Raw genomic sequence first — 21,200 nt, 5'->3', positions numbered from 1 at the left:
CTCCAAATTTGTTCCTGTAATCCCTACCCATTCCCCCCTGAAATTCCCTCTTCTCTCCCCTCTGGCCACTGTCAGACTATCCCCTATTTCAGTGTCTTTGGTTATATTTTGCTAGTTTTTTGTTTTGTTTTGTTTTGTTGTTTAGATCCCTGTTAAAGGTGATATCATGTGGTATTTGTCTTTCACTGCCTGGCTTGTTTCACTTAGCATAATGTTTTCCAGCTCCATCCATGCTGTTGCAAAGGGTAGGAGCTCCTTCTTTCTTTCTGCTGCATAGAATTCCATTGTGTAAATGTACCATAGTTTTTTGATCCATTCATTTACTGATGGGCATCTAGGTTGCTTCCAGCACCTAGCTATTCTAAATTGTGCTGCTATGAACATCGGGGTGCAAAGGTTCTTTTGTATTGGTGTTTTAGTGTTCTTAGGATAGAGTCCCAGCAATGGAATTGCTGGGTCAAAAGGCAGATCCATTTTTAGTTTTCTGAGGAAGTTCCAAACTGCTTTCCATAATGGTTGTACCAGTCTGCAGTCCCACCAACAGTGCACTAGGGACCCCGTTTCTCCACATCCTCTCCAACACTTGTTGTTTGTTGCTTTGTTTATGATGGCCATTCTGACTGGTGTGAAGTGGTATCTCATTGTGGTTTTAATCTGCATCTCTCTGATGGCTAGCGATATTGAACATCGCTTCATGTGTCTTTGGATTTTCTGTATGTCCTCCTTGGAGAATTGTCTGTTCAAGTCCTTTGCCCATTTTTTAATTGGGTTACTTGTCTTCTTAGAGTGGAGTTGTGTAAGTTCTTTATATATTTTGGAGATTAAACCCTTGTCTGAGGTATCATTAGCAAATATGTTTTCCCATACAGTTGGTTCTCTTTTTATTTTGATACTGTTTTCCTTAGCTGTGCAAAAGCTTTTAATTTTGATGAGGTCCCATCTGTTTATTCTTTCCTTTATGTCCCTTGCTCTAGGAGACAAGTCAGTAAAAAATTTCTGCGTGAAATATCTGAGATTTTCCTACCTACGTTCTCTTCTAGGACTTTAATGGGGATAAGGATTCTTTATTATTTTTTACAAAAACACTACCACAATACCACAATGAATTTTAAAGTTCATAAAATTTAACAATAGTTACTTAAATCATCAAATGTGCAATCAGAGTTCACATTTTACTCATTATTTTATAAATTTTAAAAAATAGTTTGTTTGAATTAAAATTCAAATAAAGTCCATACATTTTGTTTGATTAATATGGCTTAGATTTTTTTTAATTTTTTAAAATTTCTATTTTCCTTACATCTTTTCTTTTTTCCTTGCAATTTTTATTCAATTGTTTTTTTTTAAAACTTGAGTCTTTAACCTGTAGAATTATTCATAATCTGGATTATGTCACTATTGATGGTGCCATTTTAACAATGTTTCTTTGTCCCTAGTAGTTCCTTAAACTAGTAGTTGCATTATAAGCTTGATGAGATTCAAGTTCATTTCCTCTCCTCCTGTCCCCTACCCCCTCCTACCCACTGCTCCTGCTTCTTCTTTTTGGCGAGACTGTTTAATTGGCGACATTTTGTTCTTCCATCAGGAAATGCACAATGTCTGATGATCTCTCTTTTTGTGATATTAGCAGCCACAGATGATCATTTCCTGGACCCTTTAACTGATTTAGGTTGAAAAACGGTGATATTTTAATTCTATGATTCTTCTTCTGTTTATTGGCTGGGATATTTCATAAAACTTAATGCCAATGATTCACTAACTTCTCTGGTTTTCTGAAGCCTGTTCTCTAGTGGGTTATCCAAAAGGGGCCCAGGGGACAGTATTTCTTAGGTTTTCCCATGCTCATAACAGTGTGACTTATGTGTGAAGGTCAGTTTCACTCAGTGTGAAGTTCTTGGTTCACAGTTCCTGAAATGTGTCATTCTAGGGTCTCCTGGCACAAAGTGGTGCTGCTGAGAAGTCGGATGATGATTTGCTTTTCCTTCCTCACCAGTGACTTAGGGTTTTTGCTTGGATTCCTCCTTCTCTTCTTCTTCCTCCTTCTCCTCCTCTTCTTCTTCTCCTCCTCCTCCTCCTCCTCCTTTTCCTTCTCCTTCGTCTTCAAGGCCCAGTAGTTTTCCTCAACTTATAAGTCTCAGGGTTGATCTGCCCAGGTATGGGGTTTGCCTCCTCAATATGAAATTTCAGGCCTTGCTCTCTGTGAGAAATATTTCTTTGGATTATAGCTTTTGGTATTTGTTCCGGTTCATGGTTTTAGTTTTCTTCATTGTTTTTCGTGGATTCCTCTTACATGTGTGTCAAAATCCTCCTTTTCTGAGTGCTGCATGTATCACTTACTCCTGAATCTTTTTTATCCCTTTATACTTTATTTCTATATGTTAAAAGGCCCTCATTTCCATTTTATTTTTCTATTAAAATATTACCTATTATGGTTATTCTGTCTTTTGTTTCTCTTTTCATTTTTATTTCTGAAATGATTTCTTATTCTTTTATATTTAGTTATTTTCTGACTTTTATCATCATTCTTTTCAAAACTTTCTTTTCCCCCCAACCAACTCATTTCTGAGTTTATCTAATTTTGATCTATGTTATTTCATAACTTCTACCAGTTACATAAGTTCTTTAATTTTGTTTTGAAATATCAAGTTACAGTTTTCATGTCCTGTGAGCATGCGTTCTGGCATGATTTTATTATTTGTAGGAATGTTATCTTGCTACCTATTCTCCATTTTTTAGTGATTTGCCACAGGGTTCAACCTTGGCACATTTCTAATGTTCCTTTTTAAGTAAAATGAATTTCCCAGGTCATGGGGTGAACAAGAATAGCTTTCTCACTTCTTGGGTCTTAGGCTCCTGATTCTGTTGAGACTCCAAAGTGATTGTTTTAATTCCATTGGCACACAACAAACCACCCCAAACTTAGTGTGTAAAACAGCAAACAGTTGATTGCGCTCACAGTTTCTGTGGGCTGCAAATCCAGAAAGAGCTCAGTGAGGAGGGCAGGTCGGCATCAGGATGCCTGGTCTCTCAGCTGGAAGACTGCGCTCAGGGGACTTCATGGTTAGGGTCATCCGAAGGCTCAGCCGCTCACACATCTGGCGGGGCTGCTGGCTGTTTGACAGAATGCCCAGTGTGACTTCTCTCTGTGTGGCTTGTGGGGCTTCCTCTCTGAATGGTGGTGGATTTCCAAGAGCAAACATCTTAAGAAAAAAGGTGGACATGCATGACATTTGAATAGTCCTGGAAGTCATGTGGCCTTTACTTCTGCTGCACTCTATGGGTCAAGCCAGTCACAAAGTTCCAGCGAGATACTAGATCCCCATATTTAAAAGGACAGGTGTCAAGGGGGCATTGTAAGAAGAGCATGTGGGATGAGGAGATCATTTTTGCAGCCATATTTGCGAAATAAAATCTGCCTCAGTAATGCTATATATACATACATGTATATATGTGATATATATGTACACAGGCACATGCACACGTGCACACACACACGGCTTTGCATTTTCTGAAATCCCTTGGTCCTTCGCCCCCAGCTCCATCTTCGCCTGGAGCTTCTCACCGTCTGCAGTATGCCTGTCCTGGCCAGTCTGGCCCCTACTCTCCTGGTCCCCGTGCAGGCTTTGTCATGAAAGGGGACTTCAGTATATTAGGTTTAGGAGGTTACAGGGAAACAAAAGTGAGTTTATAGGGCCCAGGTGGCTCCAGACCTCATTACACCGTGGTCGTTCCCTTGGCACGCACATGCAAATTGGATTTTGCAGAATTACATTCTGGCTTCAGCTGTTACCGTATTGGCCTGCCGCAGTTTTTGAAGACGCATCGGTGATGCGTGTGTGGAGGGGGTGCCTGCTCTCAGGACCGTCAGAAGCTCAGCTGCCTTCCTTCTTCCTCTTTCCGCAGAGTTACTGGTATCACATGGGTCTAGGAACTGGCTGTGGTTCGTCCCCACCCCACCTGTATTTTGGGCTTGTGGGTTTAACTTGTCTCCCAGTCTTGCTGTAGGTGTTGTCTGTGGGTCTTCTGATTTTTTTTTACCCTGGTTGTTTGGGGTTTTTTTAGACAGGGATGTAGTCATAACAAAACACCGCTGAGTAGGTAGCTTAAAAACAGAAATTTATTTTTTCACAGCTCTGGAGACTGGAAGTCCAAGATCACAGTTCTGTCAGGATTGGTTTCTGGTGAGAACTTCTTTCTGTTTTATTTTATTTTGCAATTAAATTTCACATTCAGTCTTATTTGTATTAGTGTCAGGTGGACAGCACAGTGGTTAGACAAACACAAATCGGTCCCCCCGATGTTTCAAGGACCCACCTGGCACCATACGTAACTATTACAATATCGACTGTACAATATTACAATATTCCTTACTTTACTTTCCTGTGACTATTTCATAACTACCAATCAGTAGTTCTTAATGCCTTCATCCTTTTCACCCAGGCCCCTCGCCCCCTCCTCTGGTGAGATCTCTCTCCCGGCCTGTAGGCAGCTGTCTTCTCGCTGCGTCTCCACACGGCCCTTCCTCTGTGGCCACACACGCCGAGAAAGACAGCTGGCACCTCTTCCCCTTCTGAAGACACCACCTGTCCTGTCGGATTAGTGCCCCACCCTTTTGACCTCATTCAACCTGTATTATATCCTTAAAGGCCCTAACTCCAAATAGTCACTCTGGGGGGTTATGGCTTCAACATACAAATTTGGGGAGGACATAGTTCTATCCATAGCAAGCAATTTGGGGAGATGCAAAAACTATTCTGCCATCTTTCCAGAAGGAGAGGTGTTGGCTGCAGTTCATCCAGGCCGGTCACTCAGGACAGGGAGCAGAGTGGAAAAGGGTGGGGAGTGCTCTGGGGGTGAGAGGAAGATGTCCAGCACAGGACAAAGGCCCCGGTGGCTGGGCTCCTGCCTGCATCTCCCTGTCACCAACTCCTGACACCGGCTGTCTTCCCCATTATGCTCTGCAGAGAGCAAATGGCTTCTCGATTTCCCTGAACACAACCGTCCAGTTCCTGGTCTCCTCGCCTTTGCCCACAGTTGTGACTGCCTATAATGGCCTTCCTCGCTTCCTACCCTCTTCTTTCCATTTCAACCAAGGATGCCTGTTTATTCTCTCCACTAGCATTTATCTCTGCAGCCTCCTTCTCTAGAAAGTCAAGGTGGTTGCAGGGACCCACCACCATGCTCCTGTGGCATGCATACCTGCCCAAGCACACTCCCACACCGCCCACCTGCGCCTCCTCCTTGCACTCATCTCACTGCATTGTGATTGCACCTTTATGAGTCCCTCTCCACCCCCACCCACTGGGCTGGGAGCTCCCTGAGGGCCAGGCCTGTGCCTTGTCACCTGCGGCAGATTGGATCCCTGCTCTCGAGTCTGTGTCGTCCTTGTCACAGAATTCTTACCTATGCCATCACCATAGCACAGACAGACTTACAATAGACTTCTTTGCCTTACTGACTTTGGGTCTGGGCATAGGAATTGCTTCGGCCAGTGACGTCAGCAGAGGTTTTAAATGTGCTTGGGTGGGTTGACTTGTCTCTCGCACTCCCTTGGGAAGAATGTGTTCTGGGAAGCCGCTGGTCCAAACAGAATGTGGGGATGTGAACCCAACCCAAAGACTGGAGGCAACCCCAGCCAGCTGTGGCCGGAAGCAGAACCCCTGCTGACCCTCGGACCTGTGACTGAGGGAAGTACATGCAGGCTGATGAAAGCCACCGAGATGTGGAGGATGTCTGCTGTGTAGCGTCGCTGCAGTGGTAGTTGACTACGATGACATTTATCCTTGTGTTCCCAAGCCCAGAGCAGTCCTGGGCCAACGCATGTTGTTAAATAAAGAAACAAATAAATCTTTGATTCAATGCCTTTGCAGAATGGGTCTGCACCTCCTGAGACTTCTGCTACCTCCTCTTTTCAAAGGGGACAATAATGGTTTCTTTGTGGGGCTGCTGTGAGGATTGAATGAAGTGAGACGGGTAAAGCTCCTGGCACGTTGTGCTCGGTGGCATTTTTCTTCCTCCCTCTCCACCCCTCGACATCTTGCAGTGCACTCTTAGGTTAAAATGACCAGGGGGCAGAGGAAACTGAGATGGGTGAGGCGGCGGGGAAAGGGAAGAGCTTACTCTGGGCTCTTCAGCCTCTGGGCCCTTCAACTGCAGCTGTGGGAACCTCTTTATAGCCTTCTTCTCTCCCTCCTCCTTCGCCCCCTGGATTCTTCCTTGCGTCACTGCCAAGTAGGTCTTCCTAGACCAGAGAAGAGGATTCGCCCCAGAGCTGAGAATTGCTGAGTGACTTCCTGGCCTAGCAGGCAGCGGGGCTGCCTTGGAACGGGGAGCCTACCCTTCTTCTCCGTTGGAAGCTAGCTGCCAGGGAAGAAGCTTCTCTCCACTGAAACTGCCCTGCTGTGAGGAAGCCCAAGCTACCACATGGAGAGAGAGAGAGGACATGTCAGGAAGCACGAAGGTGCCACACACAGAGTGAACCCTCTTGGACTTCCCAGCCCAGCCCCACTGCCCGCTGAATGTGGCAGAGTGGCCTCAGCGGATGCCATGAGGAGCAGAGCCTTCCAGATCAACCCAGTCAATCCACAAAATTTAAAGAAGGAGCGCTAGCCAGTGCGGCCCAGCTGGGCGGGCATCATCCTGGAAACCGAAAGGTCGCCTGCCTGATTCCTGTTCAGGGCACACGCCTGCGTGGCAGGTTTGGTTCCCGGTTGGGTTGGATTGCCTACAGGAAGTAACCAATGTTTCTCTTTCTCGCTCCCTTCCTCTTTTTCTAGAATCAATAAAAGAAATAAAAATTTTAAAAGAAGTAATACATCTTTGTTGTTTTAAGTCACTGAGTTTTGTGGCGGTTTGTTACACAACAGGTAAATGAAACTGTCTTCCTCTATAATATATGGACTACACCACATATAATATGTATAAGAAATGTTTCCATTACTTCTGAACCATTTAAGAGAAAGTGGCAGAAATCATGTCCCTACATATCTCAGTGTATATCTGTATCAAACCAAACATCACCTTATAAAACAGTACTGTTTTCAAATTCAGGAAATTTAATATGGACAGCATATTTTTATTCATTTGGTCCCTATTTCTATTGTGTCAATTACCTAAATGTCTTTCCTAGTAATATTTTATTTTTCAGTTCCAGGATCCGGTTCAGGATTATTCATTGCATTTAGTGGCCGTATGAGTTACCGTATACGTGGCTGCATAACAAGTCACCCCAACACTTAGTGGCCTAAAACAACATCTACCATCTCACAGTTTCTGTGGGTCGGGAATTGAGATGTGGCTTCACTGGGCTGTTGGACTCAGGGCCCCCAGGCTGCAGTCGAGTGGTCGTCGCACCAGCGATTTCTCGGTCCCGCTGGAGCAGTGCCGGCGTCCGGGCCACTCGGGCGATCGCGGGCAGGATTCAGGTTGCTGCAGACTGTGGGCCCAAAGCCCTCTGTGTTCTGCCGGCTGCTGGCCAGGGTCCTCCCTCTCTCAGCTCCTAGACACATGGGCCTCTCCATAGGGCAGCTCATCATTTGGCAGTTCAGTCACAAGGAGTTGAGAAGAGCTGAAGACAGAATGCTAGCAAGTCAGAAGTCGCAGTCTTCTGTAACCTAAACTAGAGTCATTTGTAACCTCAGAAGTGACACCCCATCAGTTTGTTGTGAGCAGGGTTCCAGGCCCCGGCCCCCTCCAGGGGAGGGGCTGCACAGGGACGTGAACTCCAGGAAAGGAGGTTCATTGGGGATTATTTTAGAACCTGTCTACCACAGCACTCTTGACCATTTATTTTCTTCTAATCTGGCATGTTTTTTAGCCTTTTTCTTTGTCTTTCATGCGGGAGATATTTTAAATATTTCAGGCCCATCGTTTGGTAAATGTCCCTCGGTTGGAGTGCGTCTGGCGTCTGCTCACAAGGAGCTCAGGCTGTGTGTTCTGGACAGGAGCGCTTTGCACTCAGGGTCATGCCCTTCTCAGCGAGTCACATCAGGAGGCGCGTGACATCCGTGGGTCCTGTTCCTGGTGGCCCCAACTTGGATCACTTGAGTGAAATGACGCTCAGTCTCCCATGTTCCTAACCACCGCACAACTCTGCCGCTGGCCAGGAAAGTTCTTCCAGTTCCCAGACAGGGTACAAGGAAAACGACAGCAGCAACGACAGCAGCAACAACAACAACAACAAACTGGGAGCAATTCTCTGGGCAGAGCAATTGCGGGAAGAAGCTGAGCCTAAAAACCACTTTAGGACGAAAGTTCCTGGTGTCTTGGGTCAGACCTTTACTCTGTACTTCCTGCTCGTACCTTGATGCCCTCCCCGAAGGCCCAAGTGTTGGCTGTCGTGTCAGCCCCAGGCACGGAGAAGGGTGCCCTTTCACACTCCTGCTTCCTTCAGTTACTCACCCCTTCACCCAGAAAACCCTGTCCCACCCCGACCTTTTTGGCCTTTCCACCCGAGGAACTCAGTTCATCTCTTCCGCTCAGGCCTGGGGTCCACAGCTCCAGGACAGGGCTGCAGCACTGCACAATTCCGGGGGCCACGCTGCGTCCCATGTGCCTGGCGCCCCCTGACGTTGGGTGGGCCTGTGTCTTGCTCTGGAGAAACCCTCCATCCCCAGCTCCACCCTCACCTCACACAGCACACTGATCACTGGAATTTTTTTAAAGATTTTTAAAATTTATTTTTAGAGAGGAGAAGGGAGGGGGAGAGAGAGGGAGAGAAACATCAATGTGTGGTTGCCTCTCATGCATCCCCTACTAGGGACCTGGCTCACAACCCAGGCATGTGCCCTGACTGGGAATCGACCCGGTGACCCTTTGGTTCACAGGCTGACCCTCAATCCACTGAGCCACACCAGCCAGGGCTGATATCTAGAGTTTATTTAGACATAGGTTTGTCTTTTCTTGACAGAAGATGGGACTAAGACTTGTTTACCTCTGTGGGCCCCAGTATTCAGTATGTGCTCAGTAGGCATTGAGCAAACACAGGAGTTTCCCAGGGACCCCTGGTGCTCCCCCTCCCCACTCCCCCTTCAGTAGCAGAGTCCCATCTTCCTACAGTCTGGTGGTAACGCAGTTCTAGGTTTCAGCCCCTCTAGGTTTGTAACCCCTGAGGTGCATTTCCAAGTTCTGGCAATAAAATCCAAGACTCCATGTGTTCCACAGGAAGGCCTCTCTTGTAAGGCCAGCAGGTGCAGTTAAATGTACCTTCATGACAGATTTGTGAGGCTGAAATGGAGAACTTCCCTTCTCAGAAGAGGTGACAGAGGCTGGAGAAATCCATGTGTCAAGGCACCTGTTCTGAAAACCAGTTGGAAAGCATGCAGGCAGGTTCCAGGGCAGAGCTGGACACCCTTTGGTATGACCTGAGGGCAGCCAGGAGATGTGGAGAGAGGGACCAGGGAGCTTAGCCAAGAGGTGCCCTGAGGTCTGAATCCTCACCAAATCTTTGTTCCCTATGTTTATGATACTTGAGTAGTCTTTCCTGTAAGTTGACCTTTGGTCAGGGGCCTCAGGAACGGAAAGTGCAGGGCTGCCTACAAGACCATCAGCCCTACTGGTGACACCAGCTCTAAGAAATAACGGTGAGCCAACACGGGGGAGTGCGCGGATTCAGCCGCAATCCCTGCTGACCTAGTAACGCTGACAACTGCTCAGAAACAGTCAACAACGACAGCACACACGGGACTGGGGCTAAGAGCCTGAGTCCCGAAAGTCCGCGGGCCTGAAGCACATGGTGCTTTCTCTCCGGAGGACCAGGCAGGACGTGTCAAAGTGATCCACTCTCCGGGTTTGTCATCATGGTCTTAAATCCTCTGCTTTTACACTTCTTTCACGTTAATTTGGCACAATTTCTCGTAAACATGATTTTCTTTAAAAAAATATTTTATTTATTTATTTTTACAGAGAGGGGAAGGGCAGAAGAAAGACAGGGAGAGAAATAACAATGTGTGGTTGCCTCTCACATACCCCATGCTGGGGACCTGGAAGCAACCCAGGCATGTGCCCTGACTGGGAATCGAACCTGTGACCCTTTGGTTCACAGTCCGGCCCCTCAATCCACTTAGCCATACCAACCAGGGCTAACATGATTTTCTTAATTTGGATAAGCACGTGTTTTTTCCTCAGTCCCAATGGGCACACGTTGCACACACCAGCTCTGACAGGCAGGTGTTCTGTGCAGCCTCCGCTGGCACGCGGCTCTGAGAGCACGGTGTTGCTGTCCGAGGAGCGCGTTGTCCACCACTCGCATGTGGGGGGGCTGCATCGCTCCCCCCGCCCCGCCCCGCCCCGCCCCGAGTTATTGCTCTCCCGCGCATGCTCTAAGCACGGCTGCAGGCCCTGCTCTCCACAGCAGGTCACAGAACTGTTAACGATAAAATCGAGGTACACAGCAACGTTTTTCTGCTAAAAGAGACACCAAGATTTCACTTCACAGTCTGGAGCAACGCGCCCTCCAGCCCACAGCCTCACGGGAGCTTAGGTTGGTCCGGACCCAGACCGTGAAGAGGGACCTCGGGCTTGGCCATCTGTGAGGACCCGCTCCCGGGAAGGCTGGGGTCATGCTCAGTTCTATTTGGGTTTCCCATCAACAAATGTTCAGATTGACAGAGGGAGGCTAAGTGCAGATGTTGAGGTTTTTGCTTTTTCAGATTTTCCCATTTCTCCTTTGCAGGAAATTATTTATTGTGTCTAAATCCTATTAAATGCCAGGGCCACTGGTCTTAGAAAGGCCTGAATTATTGGCTCATGCCCTACCTGTCGGTAAGACAGGAGAAAAGCCTCACCAGCGGAATCAAAGCCTGGGAGGCATCACCTGGATCCAGACAGGTAAGAGGGAGGCTCGGTGTGTGTTCCACTTCCGAGCTCTGCACCGCGCTCCTGGCGACCCCGTCCTCGCTCGCGCGGCGGCCCCCAGCCGAGGCGCCAGCTTCCCAAGAGGGTCTGAGGACGTCGCGAAGCAGCTCCAGCCGGCCGCGTGGACCCTACCTCCTTCTCACTTCCCAGGCGTCAGAGAGGGGGTGTGTGCTCTGCGGAAGCCTGGGGGACCGTCTTTTGGCCGTCCTGCCCCGTCCCCCACCGCCCCGCAGAGATGGCGGAGAACCCGAGCAGCCAGAGGGGTCTCTCTGGGGAGGCACAGGACCGGAGGCTAGTAGCGGCCCGGGGGAATCTGGCCAAGGGAAGCCAGGAAGACCTCCCCAACCTCCCCACCCAGGGGCCCAGAGCCCCTCCCCGCCTCTCTGGGAGGGGGTGGGGACCCGGGCGGCCCGAGCGAGTCCCCGGGGAGGGGCGGGCGGACCGGCAGCGCCCGGAACAAAGGCCCACAGAGGGGTCCCGGCGAGCTCGATCCCCCGGGGGCGGGGGCGGCCCCCTCCCCACTCAGCTCCTCCCTCTCCTCCCCTTTTTCCACCCGGAGGCCCGGCCGGCACGCCGCCCGCAGCCTAGCTGCGCCAAGTTCGCCAACGGTTCCCAAGTTGTCGGCACGTAGGGGTAGGAGCTGGGTGGGGTGAGGACGGAGAGGAGGAGGGCTCCCCGGGCGCTTTGGACGCGGTTCAGGAATCCGCCGCCGCTGCTCGCCGCTCGGGCCGAGCGGGGAGGGCGCCAGGCAGCACCGATCGCTCGCTCACTCGCTGGCCGGGGCGGCGCCCGCCTGGCGCCTCTTCTCGCCGGGCGTGCGAACCGGCCGGGCCGGGCCGCGCTGCGCCTCCCTCTTGCCTTCCCCGGGGAGGGCGCGGAGCCGGGGCCCCGAGGGAGCTGGTTCCGCCGGGCCGAGGGCAAAGTTGCGAGCGGATGCTGCCGGCGCCGGATCCCAGCCGCGGAGAGTCGGACCCGCCCCCGCCGGAGGAGGCTCGGGGGCTGGGGTAAGTAGAGAACTAGAGTCCCGGAACCGCCTCCGGGTCCCCGGGAGGCTGCCCAGCCGTGCGCCCCCTCCCTCGCCAGTCCGGGCGCGCGCGCCAAACTTTGGAGGGAGAGGCGCCGACACGCAAGCGGGGAGAGGGAGCTCCCAGCTCGGGAAAAATTCCACGCAGGCACCCACAGTCTCCATACTAGCTGCACCCAGACTCACTACTGCCAGGTACTCACAGCTCATCATCACTCAGCCCACCGACACGGCGCGCGCGCTCTGAGCAGGCGCCACACGGACCAGACCAGGCACACGCGGCAGACCGAAATTTACAGTCCGGGAGCGCCGCATCTCGGACCTTCAGACCTAGCGTGCCCTCCTGCCCTTAAATAAACCCACCGTCTTTGTCTGCTGCCCCTGCAGCGTCCCACTTTCAAGCCCCCCAGAAGCGACGGGAGTAGGAGGCACTGTCTTGCCCTTGAAAAGTCTTGACCAGGACCCCGAGGCCGAGGAGTGGGGAGGGGAAAGCGGACGTTGCCGTCTGTTTTCGGGGTTTATCAGAAGCGAGCTGGGTGTGGAAACCGTGTCTGGGTGATGTGTCTGGGTGTGCGCAGCCCTTCCGGAGGTGAGGCCGGGAGAAAGGAGGGAGTGATTCATAAACTCAGACCTGGCCTTGTGGGGTCTGTGAGCAGAATGGGAAAGGCTGGCAGGCCAGTGCTGAGCTGGACAGCTGGGTGGTGGTGGTGACGCGGCCTGCGAGGGAAGCACAGACCCTTCTTCCCCCAGCAGATGTGCTTCCTCAGAGGGACTTTCCTCTGGGGTCTGACGGAGGGATTTCAGGCCTTGGGACAGACATGTGAAACGGGGTGGGGTGTGTTTAAGATTCCAAGGTCCGGGGGAAACCCGGTGGTCCCAAAGCCTTATTTATTTTCATTGCATCCGAAGTTGTGTGTGTTTTCAGATGTCCTGGTGTTCTCAGGCCCCAGGATGTCTCAAGGGTTGTCCTGGACCTAGCACAGTGCCTGGCACATAGTGGGTACTCAGTAAATAGTTGTTTGACACATAATGACACCAATAATTAATATTCGTTCAAGACTCACTACGAGCGGAGCCGGGTGGCCTCAGCTGGGTTGGAACTGGTCTTCCTGCAGAGGAGGGGGTACTGAGGGGTTCCAGGGAGCGCTGCCCAACCTGTTTGGGGAAGGGGCCCAAGCAGCTTGTTCTATTGTGCCCTAGTGCACTGGCGTCAGGTTTCATCACTGGCATCTGCCGCCCTTAGAGGGGCAGTGGGAAAGTCTTCATTGCTGCAGCTGGCCAAGCTGGGGCTGGTGCGGGGTGTTTCCTCCTCGCCTCTGCTGGCCAGGTTGGAGATGGGTCTCGTGAAGGCTCTGGGAGCTGTGCCCTGCAGCAGGAGCCTGGCTCCGTGGTGGCAGCAGGTGAAGGGGCCCTCTCAGGCCCCGTACCGAGCATGGAGTGCGTGCCTCTGCGCCAGCTGGCCCGACCTTCCCAGGGCAGCAGCAACATCTCCTGCTCCTGGAACTGTGATCGTAGGCAGTCTTGGGAATAATTCCCTGTGGCACCCGACTGAGTGTGCAAGGACGAGGAGACGTGTAATTGCAGAGAAGTGTGTCATTCCCTAGGCCTGCCCCTCTGTGACTAGGTTCAGTGTGTGATTCAAGCTTCTAAATGGTCTGCATGCTGAAATTAGCAAAGTACGTGGACAGCACCCAGGACTGTGGCCCCAGAGGAGAGAGGGAGTCGTCTGGGCTTGGCCACCCCCAGTTTCAAGTGGGACGCTGCAGCCAGTCCCTTCCCAGTGACATCTTTCCACCTTAATTATGTCTGTGAATCAAGCGCTCAACATATGTTTCCTCCTTGAGTAAGCCCTGACATATCTGTGAGGTTGCATTTTATCACTGCTTTATAGATTAGGACGCTGAGGCTCAGAGAAGGTAATTACTGTAACTTTTTCAAGGTCACACACCTGGTGAAGGACAAGGCCAGCCTTTGAACCAAGGCGGCCTGACTCTGGCCCCATGCTCTCTCCGCCACACCAGGCTGTTTCTGAGTCCTGCTGGTTCTCCACGGCAACACGGAGCCACACTGATGCACTCTCTAACGTCTCCCTGAGGCCCCTGACCGTGGTCCTCGTTTTCCACACACTGCCCAGCCCGGGTCACACCGTGGGCCACGGGAGTCAAAGGGGAGTGGCAGGGTGGCACCAGGCTGCTAGAGCTTTCCATGTGGATCTGGAGTCAGGAAACACTGGGCTTGGGAGTGATTTCAGGGGGATGTTGCAGTAATTCCCTGAGAGATGGTCCACGGCTTGTCTAAGAAGCGGGGCCAAAGCTGCCACCAGTCACAAGTTTGGGTTCGGAAGAAATTGCCAGATAAAACACGCTCAGATGGATGACTACATTCCTTTCTCTTGTGGCCTTCGCCGGGATAGAAATCTTTTACACGGGGAAAGCATCCCCCACCGGCCACCTCCTGCTGTCACTTTCGTGGGAAATCTAAAGGGATGTGACACGGCTGTCCTTCTCAGGCCCGCACCAGCTGCCCTGGAGAGCTGGACTCCTCTGCAGTGCCCGAGCCTCAGGAGAGCCCGCACAGCAGGGGTGGGTGTTGGGGTGCTGACCACACGCCGCACCTGGTCCCCAGTTTGTGCTTTCTCACACAGGCCCCACCCAGGGACAGTGGTTACTGTCTCTGCTTAGCAGGCAAGGAAACGAGGCTCAGAGAGCAGTGGGTGCCCACGACCCAAGGCTAGGGAGCCACCAGCCACGCTGCCTCTCGGGCCCCGGCAGGCACTTAGGGACGGCTGTGCCTTCTAGTCTGGCTGGTATTCTGTACCCCCAGGGGGCCGAGAGGGCTCACCCCTGAGAGGGTCCTCACTGCTCCACCCACCCCCACCTCTGCCTCCAAAGCCTCTGGTGCAGGTTTCCATAGTATGGGAAGAGCTGGCAACCTTAAGCAAGGGGCCCTGCCCAGTGGCCCCAGGAAGCCTACCTGGGTGCGTTCTGAGACCAGCACCCAAGCCCCTCTCCCAACTGCTGCAGCGTGAATGTGCTATCCAGGAGGGAAGACTGGGTGTAGGGGCAGGCGGCCCCACCCGAGGAACAAGGACTGTTTGTCTTTGTGCCTCTGGCTCCGTCCTGGTATCTGACACATGGAAGTGCTGGGGCGTGTTGACAGATAGCAAGTGAAGGCCAGGGACAGGCTGAGTCCCTCCGCTGCAAAGTCACGCAGCAGGGCACCCAGGGGAATTCTAGTCACGAGGAAGCACTCAGAGAGGTCTCTGCCCTTCGTGGGGTCACACAGGAGGAGAGGGAAACAGCCTTCCTTTTCATTCCTTCAACAGAAATACTTGCTCTGTTCTCTCCTCTGATAACAAATGGCAAAATGCTGCTGGTCCGGCCCTACTCTACCCATGTGGATTCCACTGCTGGGCCTGGGGGCCAGAGGGAGGCTCCCTGGTCGCCCGAACCGTGTGTTTTGGGCTTGGAGGCGGACCCACTCAGCCTTCTCGCCCATTGCCTCTAATCCCAGTGTGTGTGGTTGGGGGAGGGGGGGTGCAGGCAGGCCACCAGAGCCCCTGACCACCAGTAACCTCATGTCTCCACACCCACACACCTCCCCCTCCAAGTCTCCCCCTCCCCGTCCTTCTCCCCACAAAGATGGCTATGTGCTGGGGGCCTGTGGGTTTTTCTGGGCCCCGGGAAATTTATCACTGGGGTTCCAGAGGACTCTCAGAAAAGGATTTGGAGGAAAAGTGTGGAAAATAAATAAGCCAGTTCCCAGCTCAGCCTTTCTCAGATGCCGCAAGTAAACAACCCTGTGAGAAGCCAGCCTGGAAGCTGTGTTCTGGCCCCCTCCCCGGGTCACATACACCTGGCTCACTGGCTGCCTGCTCCAGCTCGCTCCCTCCTTCCCGCCCCTCCTAGTCTAGCCCCTCCTACTTGACTTTGGGAGCTTTAAAAGTCGGGCAGCACACCCACCATTGGCCTGTCCTTGTGCTGGGTGCAGGCTGCTGGCACACGGGCGGCCGGCCGGCTGGGGCAGGAGGAGCATGAGCGAGAAAAGACCGCCGGGGGTCGCGGCTCAGCCCGGCCTCGTCTGAGTAAGTCTCCCAGCCTCGCCCGCTCAGCGAGGCAGAGAGAGGGTGGTCTCTAGATTGGGGAGTTTGACTTTGGTGACCGAGGACAGTGGGGGCTTTTTCATGTTTTGTGACATCTGAGGAAGCTTTGCATTTTAAACATGTGTTTAGAGTAAATGGACCAAAGCTGATCTGGCTTGTCACGTCCCTTCAAGGTGGGACTTACATGTGAAGAAACACTGGAGTACCATACGTTTCCACGGCCAGGCGTCCCGGACTAACTGGAGTGTTAAGGTTTTTTGCTGTTGACCCAAGTCACATCAGCTTGGGCCCTATCAGCTGGGGTGCCGGTGGTGTGAGTTCAGACTAATGGTTTCAAGGAGCTTGGGCCCTGTTGTAAGTTACTGTGTCTGTGGGGTAGAGAGCAAATTTCTGATAACTTAATAACTTAATTAATTCAGCTGACCCACTCTAGAACCCCGCACCCAGTGAACCAGGGGTCTGGGGTGGGGGCTGTTCCCCGGCAGGAGCGGCAGCTGCGGTCACCCTCGGACCCAGGGAGCGGCTGAGGGGCCTTCCCATTGTACGCAGCTGAGCCAAACTTGGGGTCTGGGCAGCGGGCACTGCCTGAAGGCTCCGGGTGCTGCCTCTGGAGCCGAGTCCCTTCGTCCTGCTGCTGCTAGGCTGCTGAGAGGTGACTGCAGGGGTGAGCCGCGTGGCTGGCAGCCCTGGTGGGAGGGAGGCGGCACACCCACGTACTCACAGCCTATGACACACATTGTCACGGACCGAAACACACACATACACACATTCAGACATACCGCCCACCACACACAAATACTTCTGTTAACAGCCAGGCACATTACACCCCGAAACAACTTTTGTAGGTGCCAAGTATACATGCACGCACAGAGAGAAACAAACACAGGATATACTCTTTCCAAAACGCAAATTATGTAACGATTAAGAGCACATATGCTACAGCCAGAATGCCTGAAGTGCTGTGTGACCATGGGCAAGTTACTTAACCTCTCTGGGCCTGAGTTTCCTAATTGGTGAAAGGGGGGAGGGTAACAGGTCAAAAGGTGACAAGGCTGTGAGTGAACTCACATCCATGAGGAGTTTAGAAGTGTGCCTCTATGCAGTGAGAGTCAGGCCTCCCATGAAAGCTGTTTTCCAAGGAGGCTCCACAGGTTAGCCAGTTGGAAGCTCCCCTCTCCAGGGCGAGCCACATCCCATCACCCCGTGTGTGCGGGCATGCCCGTTCGCACTCGCCGTGCGCATGCCTGGACCTGCAAGCCCACACAGCTCCCTGAGATTTGGCCCCGGCCTCTCCTGCTCTCTTCCCCTCTCCCCTCTTCTCCTGTCCTTTCCAGCTGCCTCGCCATCTGCAGGATTCTGGAAAGTGTTAAAGTGTCTGAGCCAAAGCAGTGCTACCTGAGGAAATATTTTGAAAACAAACTGGGCCACCCCCTAGCTGAGACTGTGCTGATTTTCAGCAAAGAATTTCACAACTCCAACCACATGGGCAGCTTGGGCTGTGGAGGGAGAGTGGGGAGGGGTGCCTGGATGTCCCCTGGAGGAGGCCCTCTTGCTGCTGGGTGAAGGACGGACTGGCCTGGAGAGGCCCGAAACTGGAGGCTAGAACCTGCGTCAGTTGTGAAGGGGAAGTTGTGAAGGGAAAGAACCCAGACACCCCTGACCGCAAAGGTCAGGCACCCCGTCTTGTTCTTATTCTGAGAGATCTTATTTTTCTTTCATTTTTCTCACCCTCTCGCATCTGTTGCAGGGGCCTAGGGGCAGGGTACACAGGAAATATTGGGGGTAACAGCGAGCATGAGCAGCGTCATACCCAGCACCTCTGGGGCCTGTGTCCGCTGGGTTCTTCTCCCAGGGGGCTCCTGAAGTCGGTACCGATACCGCGGTTGTCCCCATTGTACAGACGGGCACACGGACCGGACGGGCAGAATGAGCTGCAGCTTCCCTCGGCGAGTGAGTGCAGAGCTGGGTCTGAGCTCTGCAGCCTGGCTCGGGGCAGCGCCCTGACCTGCCACGGTGCCACCTGTGTGTGTGTGTCCTGCTGTGGCTGCAGCCAAGAAGTCGAATGGCAACAAGAACTTTTTTATATTTTATTTTGTGACTGTGGCCAGGGCGTGCCCCTGGTTCAGGCCACAAGCTCTGTGAACTCTGGCTTCTGGGGTAGCCACAGCTCTGTGGGCGCCGCGAGTGGACGTCTGAGCCGCACCTTCCGCAGGCTGACCTGGGCAGGGCATTCTGGTGGTACAGCAGCCTCTTCTCCAAGGCCAGCTCTCTGCTGATCACTGCTCCCCCGTGGCAATGGCCTGGCCTCAGGAAGTGGCCTAAATGACAGCAGGAGGAATTTAGATTAATAAGGAAGAACGGGCAGATCCAACAACACAGAAACCCCACCCTGGGGTGATCACCCTCGGGACGCCTGACGGCGTCCAGGGGCCCTGTGATAGTCCAGGGACATTAGCCTTGACTCGGTATTCCAAGTTTCAAACTGTCTTCCTCTCCCAGCTGAGAACACTCTCCTCCTGTCTTTTCTTGTGGCCAGCTACCATCCCTCCTCAGGCCTCAGTTTGGGTGTCTCCTGGAAGCCTACCCAGCTCAGCAGCTCTCCTTACAGCTGCCTGCATGGCCCCCCTCGTCGCCCTTTACCCTTCTGTGTTGCCAGTGCTGGTTCCATGGTCTCTGCCATCCCCTGGGCATGAGCTCTGTGAGGCTGGACAGTGTCTGCCCCATTCACCCTTGCGGCCCCGAGCTCAGCACAACCCCAGGCATGTAATGAGTGTGCGCACCGGATCCTGGAGCCACGGTGATGGGTGTGCCGTGGGGCCCGGGGGTGAAGGAGGTGTGGACCTGCCCCTCCAGGAGCTTCTGGCTGGGCAGATGGGACAGTGCCCACCCTCCTGGAACAGGGCGCTCCTGTTGGGAATGACCTGTGTCTGGGCAGAGGTGGTGGCAGTCATGGTGAGTGGGAGGGGGCAGCTGACATGGACCAGAGGCCCCGTGTGGGACTGGAAAGGAATGGGAGAGTGGGACCCAGAGCAGATAGCTTCTCACAGTGGTTGCCCTGCGGGCGCTGGCTGGGCTGAGAGCCTGAGGGTGGGCATGAAACCCTCCGAGAGGCCCCTGTGAACTGGGTGGACTAGTGGCTGGCTGCGGTATGTCTGAGCCCAACTACTCAACCCCACCAGCAAGTGCTTCTTACTCTTCTTCCCTTTGTGGATGGATACCTGTTCAGCTTCTCCAGGGTTCAGCCCTTATCCCCAGGCAACGGAGGCCTCGGGTGGCTAAGTCCTAGCCCCTGATCAGGCTGCCCTCCTGGGGGTGGTTCTGGCTGCAGCCCTCAGGCTGTCCTTGCAGAAGTGGTGGCACCCTGAGTGCTGCACCCTCCTCCACATCCCCCAGGGAGCACACGAGCGGTTCTCTGGCCGGGCATCGCCTCGCCGGGTACTGCGTGCCTGCCCATGCCTGACACCAGGCGAGGTGGGCTGGGGGTGTCAGAGGGCACCTCCAGGCTAGACGAGAAGTGGAGACAGACTCAAATAACCACTTCCGAGTCCAACTCTGATGAGCCCACAAAGGGGGACATGAAGGAGGACTTGGGGAAGGCTCCATGGGGAGCTGGGTGTACCAGAGCAAGAAGGGCACCTGGGCAAAAGCACGGGATGGGAAAGCTGGGATGGGAATTCAGGATGGTGAGGAACCCAGCTGGACTGTGGTTTGCAGGATGCACAAAGGAGAGAGCGCGATAATGCAGGATGGAGTGGCGGTCGTGTAATAAGCAGGTTCAGGAGCCAGGCTGCCTACCTGAAAACACGGCTCCCCACTCACTGGCTGTGTGACTGTGACCAAGTTGCTTAACCTCTGTGTGCCTCAGTCTTTCATCTGTAAAAGGGAAATACTAACAGTATCCGCTGCATGGGGTGATAGGAGAATGAACTGTGTTTCCATGTGAGTATTTAGAACGGTGGCTGGCACACAGTGAGTGTCAAGAAGAGATATTAACCTTTTAAAAACAAATCCTCACCGAAGTATATATTTATAAATATCAGAGAGAGGAGTGGGGGAGAGAGAACGCTGCTGTGAAAGAGAAACACGAGCCAGTTCCCTCCCCTGCAGTCCCGACCAGGGTGGACCCTGGAGCCTTTCGGTGTGTGGGACAGCGCTCCAGCCAGCGGAGTGACCCGTCAGGGCTCTCCTTTTTTCTTTCTTCTAAAAAAATGCAGCTAGAAAAGGAAATCGAGGTCAGCTTGTAGAGGCCTCTGAATGTCGTACTTGCCACTCACGAAACATCTGCTCTGTGTCAGACACTTCGCAGACATTCTCACAAAGCCCCACATGACCGAGCATAGTTGTTAGTGATGTCTCCGTTTTACAGATGAGGAAACTGGGGCTTGGAGAGGCAGAGTAACCACCCAAGGTCACTCAGCCAGGAGGAGTCAGAGGCAGTAGTGAGACCAGGTCTGTCTGGTCTTCCCTCTGCGTGAAGATTGGACATGACAGAGGCGGGGCAGGCACGTGCCTGGGCCGGGGTTGCAGCCAGCGGCAGAGTGTGGATGCTGGTGCCTGGGGAGGGCGGGCAGGAGGTGACGGGGAGGAATGGAGGGCAAGTCTGGAGTGCAAGGAGAGGGAGGCCCCGCGGCCCAGCACACAGCGCACCATTCAGAGCCTGGGGCGAGCCACTGAGTCACTTAGGGAAAACGTGACCTCACTGAGTCTCGCTGTCTGCTGCCTCCCTGCCAGTCTGCCTTCTGTCGTCCTCCTGGCGACCCAGTGCCCAAAGTCCTGCAAGGGACCCTCACTCCCCAGTTTCCTGTCCTGGGTTCTGCTCCCCAACCGCTGTCTCCCCCGTTCCCGCCCCTTCCCTCCTACCTGGGGTCCCCGTGCCACCCCCTCATAAACCCAGCTGAGGCAGGAGCTTCTGGAAGTCACATGGGCATGAAGAGCTTCCAAAGGGGCCTCCATGCCAGGCCTCTGATTGGAACTCTAGATGGGGAGGGCACAGCTCAGGAGGCTGCAGCCGAGCTTTTAGAGTTGCTTTTCCTTCGAGAACGGAAAGCCTGGTTGGACTGTGGGCACAGCACACATCAGGTCCCAGTCCTCTGCCTTTCTGGGAATGCTGTCGAGTGTCTGAGAGCCCTCTGTATCCTCAGCTTCCCCAGGCTGATTTATTTGTATCAGCCTGATTGCATGGGGCAGCCCCACTCAGATGCCAGCACTGAGGCCCAGAGA

General features: G+C 53.2%; 1 protein-coding gene across 4 annotated transcripts in view; it reads left to right on the top strand.

The window, feature by feature from the left end:
- The first annotated feature begins 11,214 nt into the window (after positions 1–11,214).
- CHST3 (carbohydrate sulfotransferase 3) overlaps positions 11,215–21,200 on the top strand; it is a 36,290-nt gene continuing 26,304 nt past the window's right edge. The window contains exon 1 of one of the 4 annotated variants that reach the window (XM_036026829.1): positions 11,215–11,858. In XM_036026829.1, the coding sequence (XP_035882722.1) occupies positions 11,788–11,858 (71 nt within the window). In that variant the 5' untranslated portion in view covers positions 11,215–11,787. Of the gene's footprint in view, positions 11,859–11,895; positions 12,074–15,803; positions 15,963–21,200 lie in introns of those variants that run through there. The other 3 variants (XM_028512281.2, XM_036026828.1, XM_036026827.1) reach the window with 3 other exon arrangements.

Source organism: Phyllostomus discolor, chromosome 5, assembly GCF_004126475.2.
Source record: "Phyllostomus discolor isolate MPI-MPIP mPhyDis1 chromosome 5, mPhyDis1.pri.v3, whole genome shotgun sequence".
NCBI classification, from domain to species: Eukaryota; Metazoa; Chordata; class Mammalia; order Chiroptera; family Phyllostomidae; genus Phyllostomus; species Phyllostomus discolor.
The sequence above is the reverse complement of the archived record's forward strand: the minus strand, read 5'-3'. Positions and strand labels throughout refer to the sequence as shown.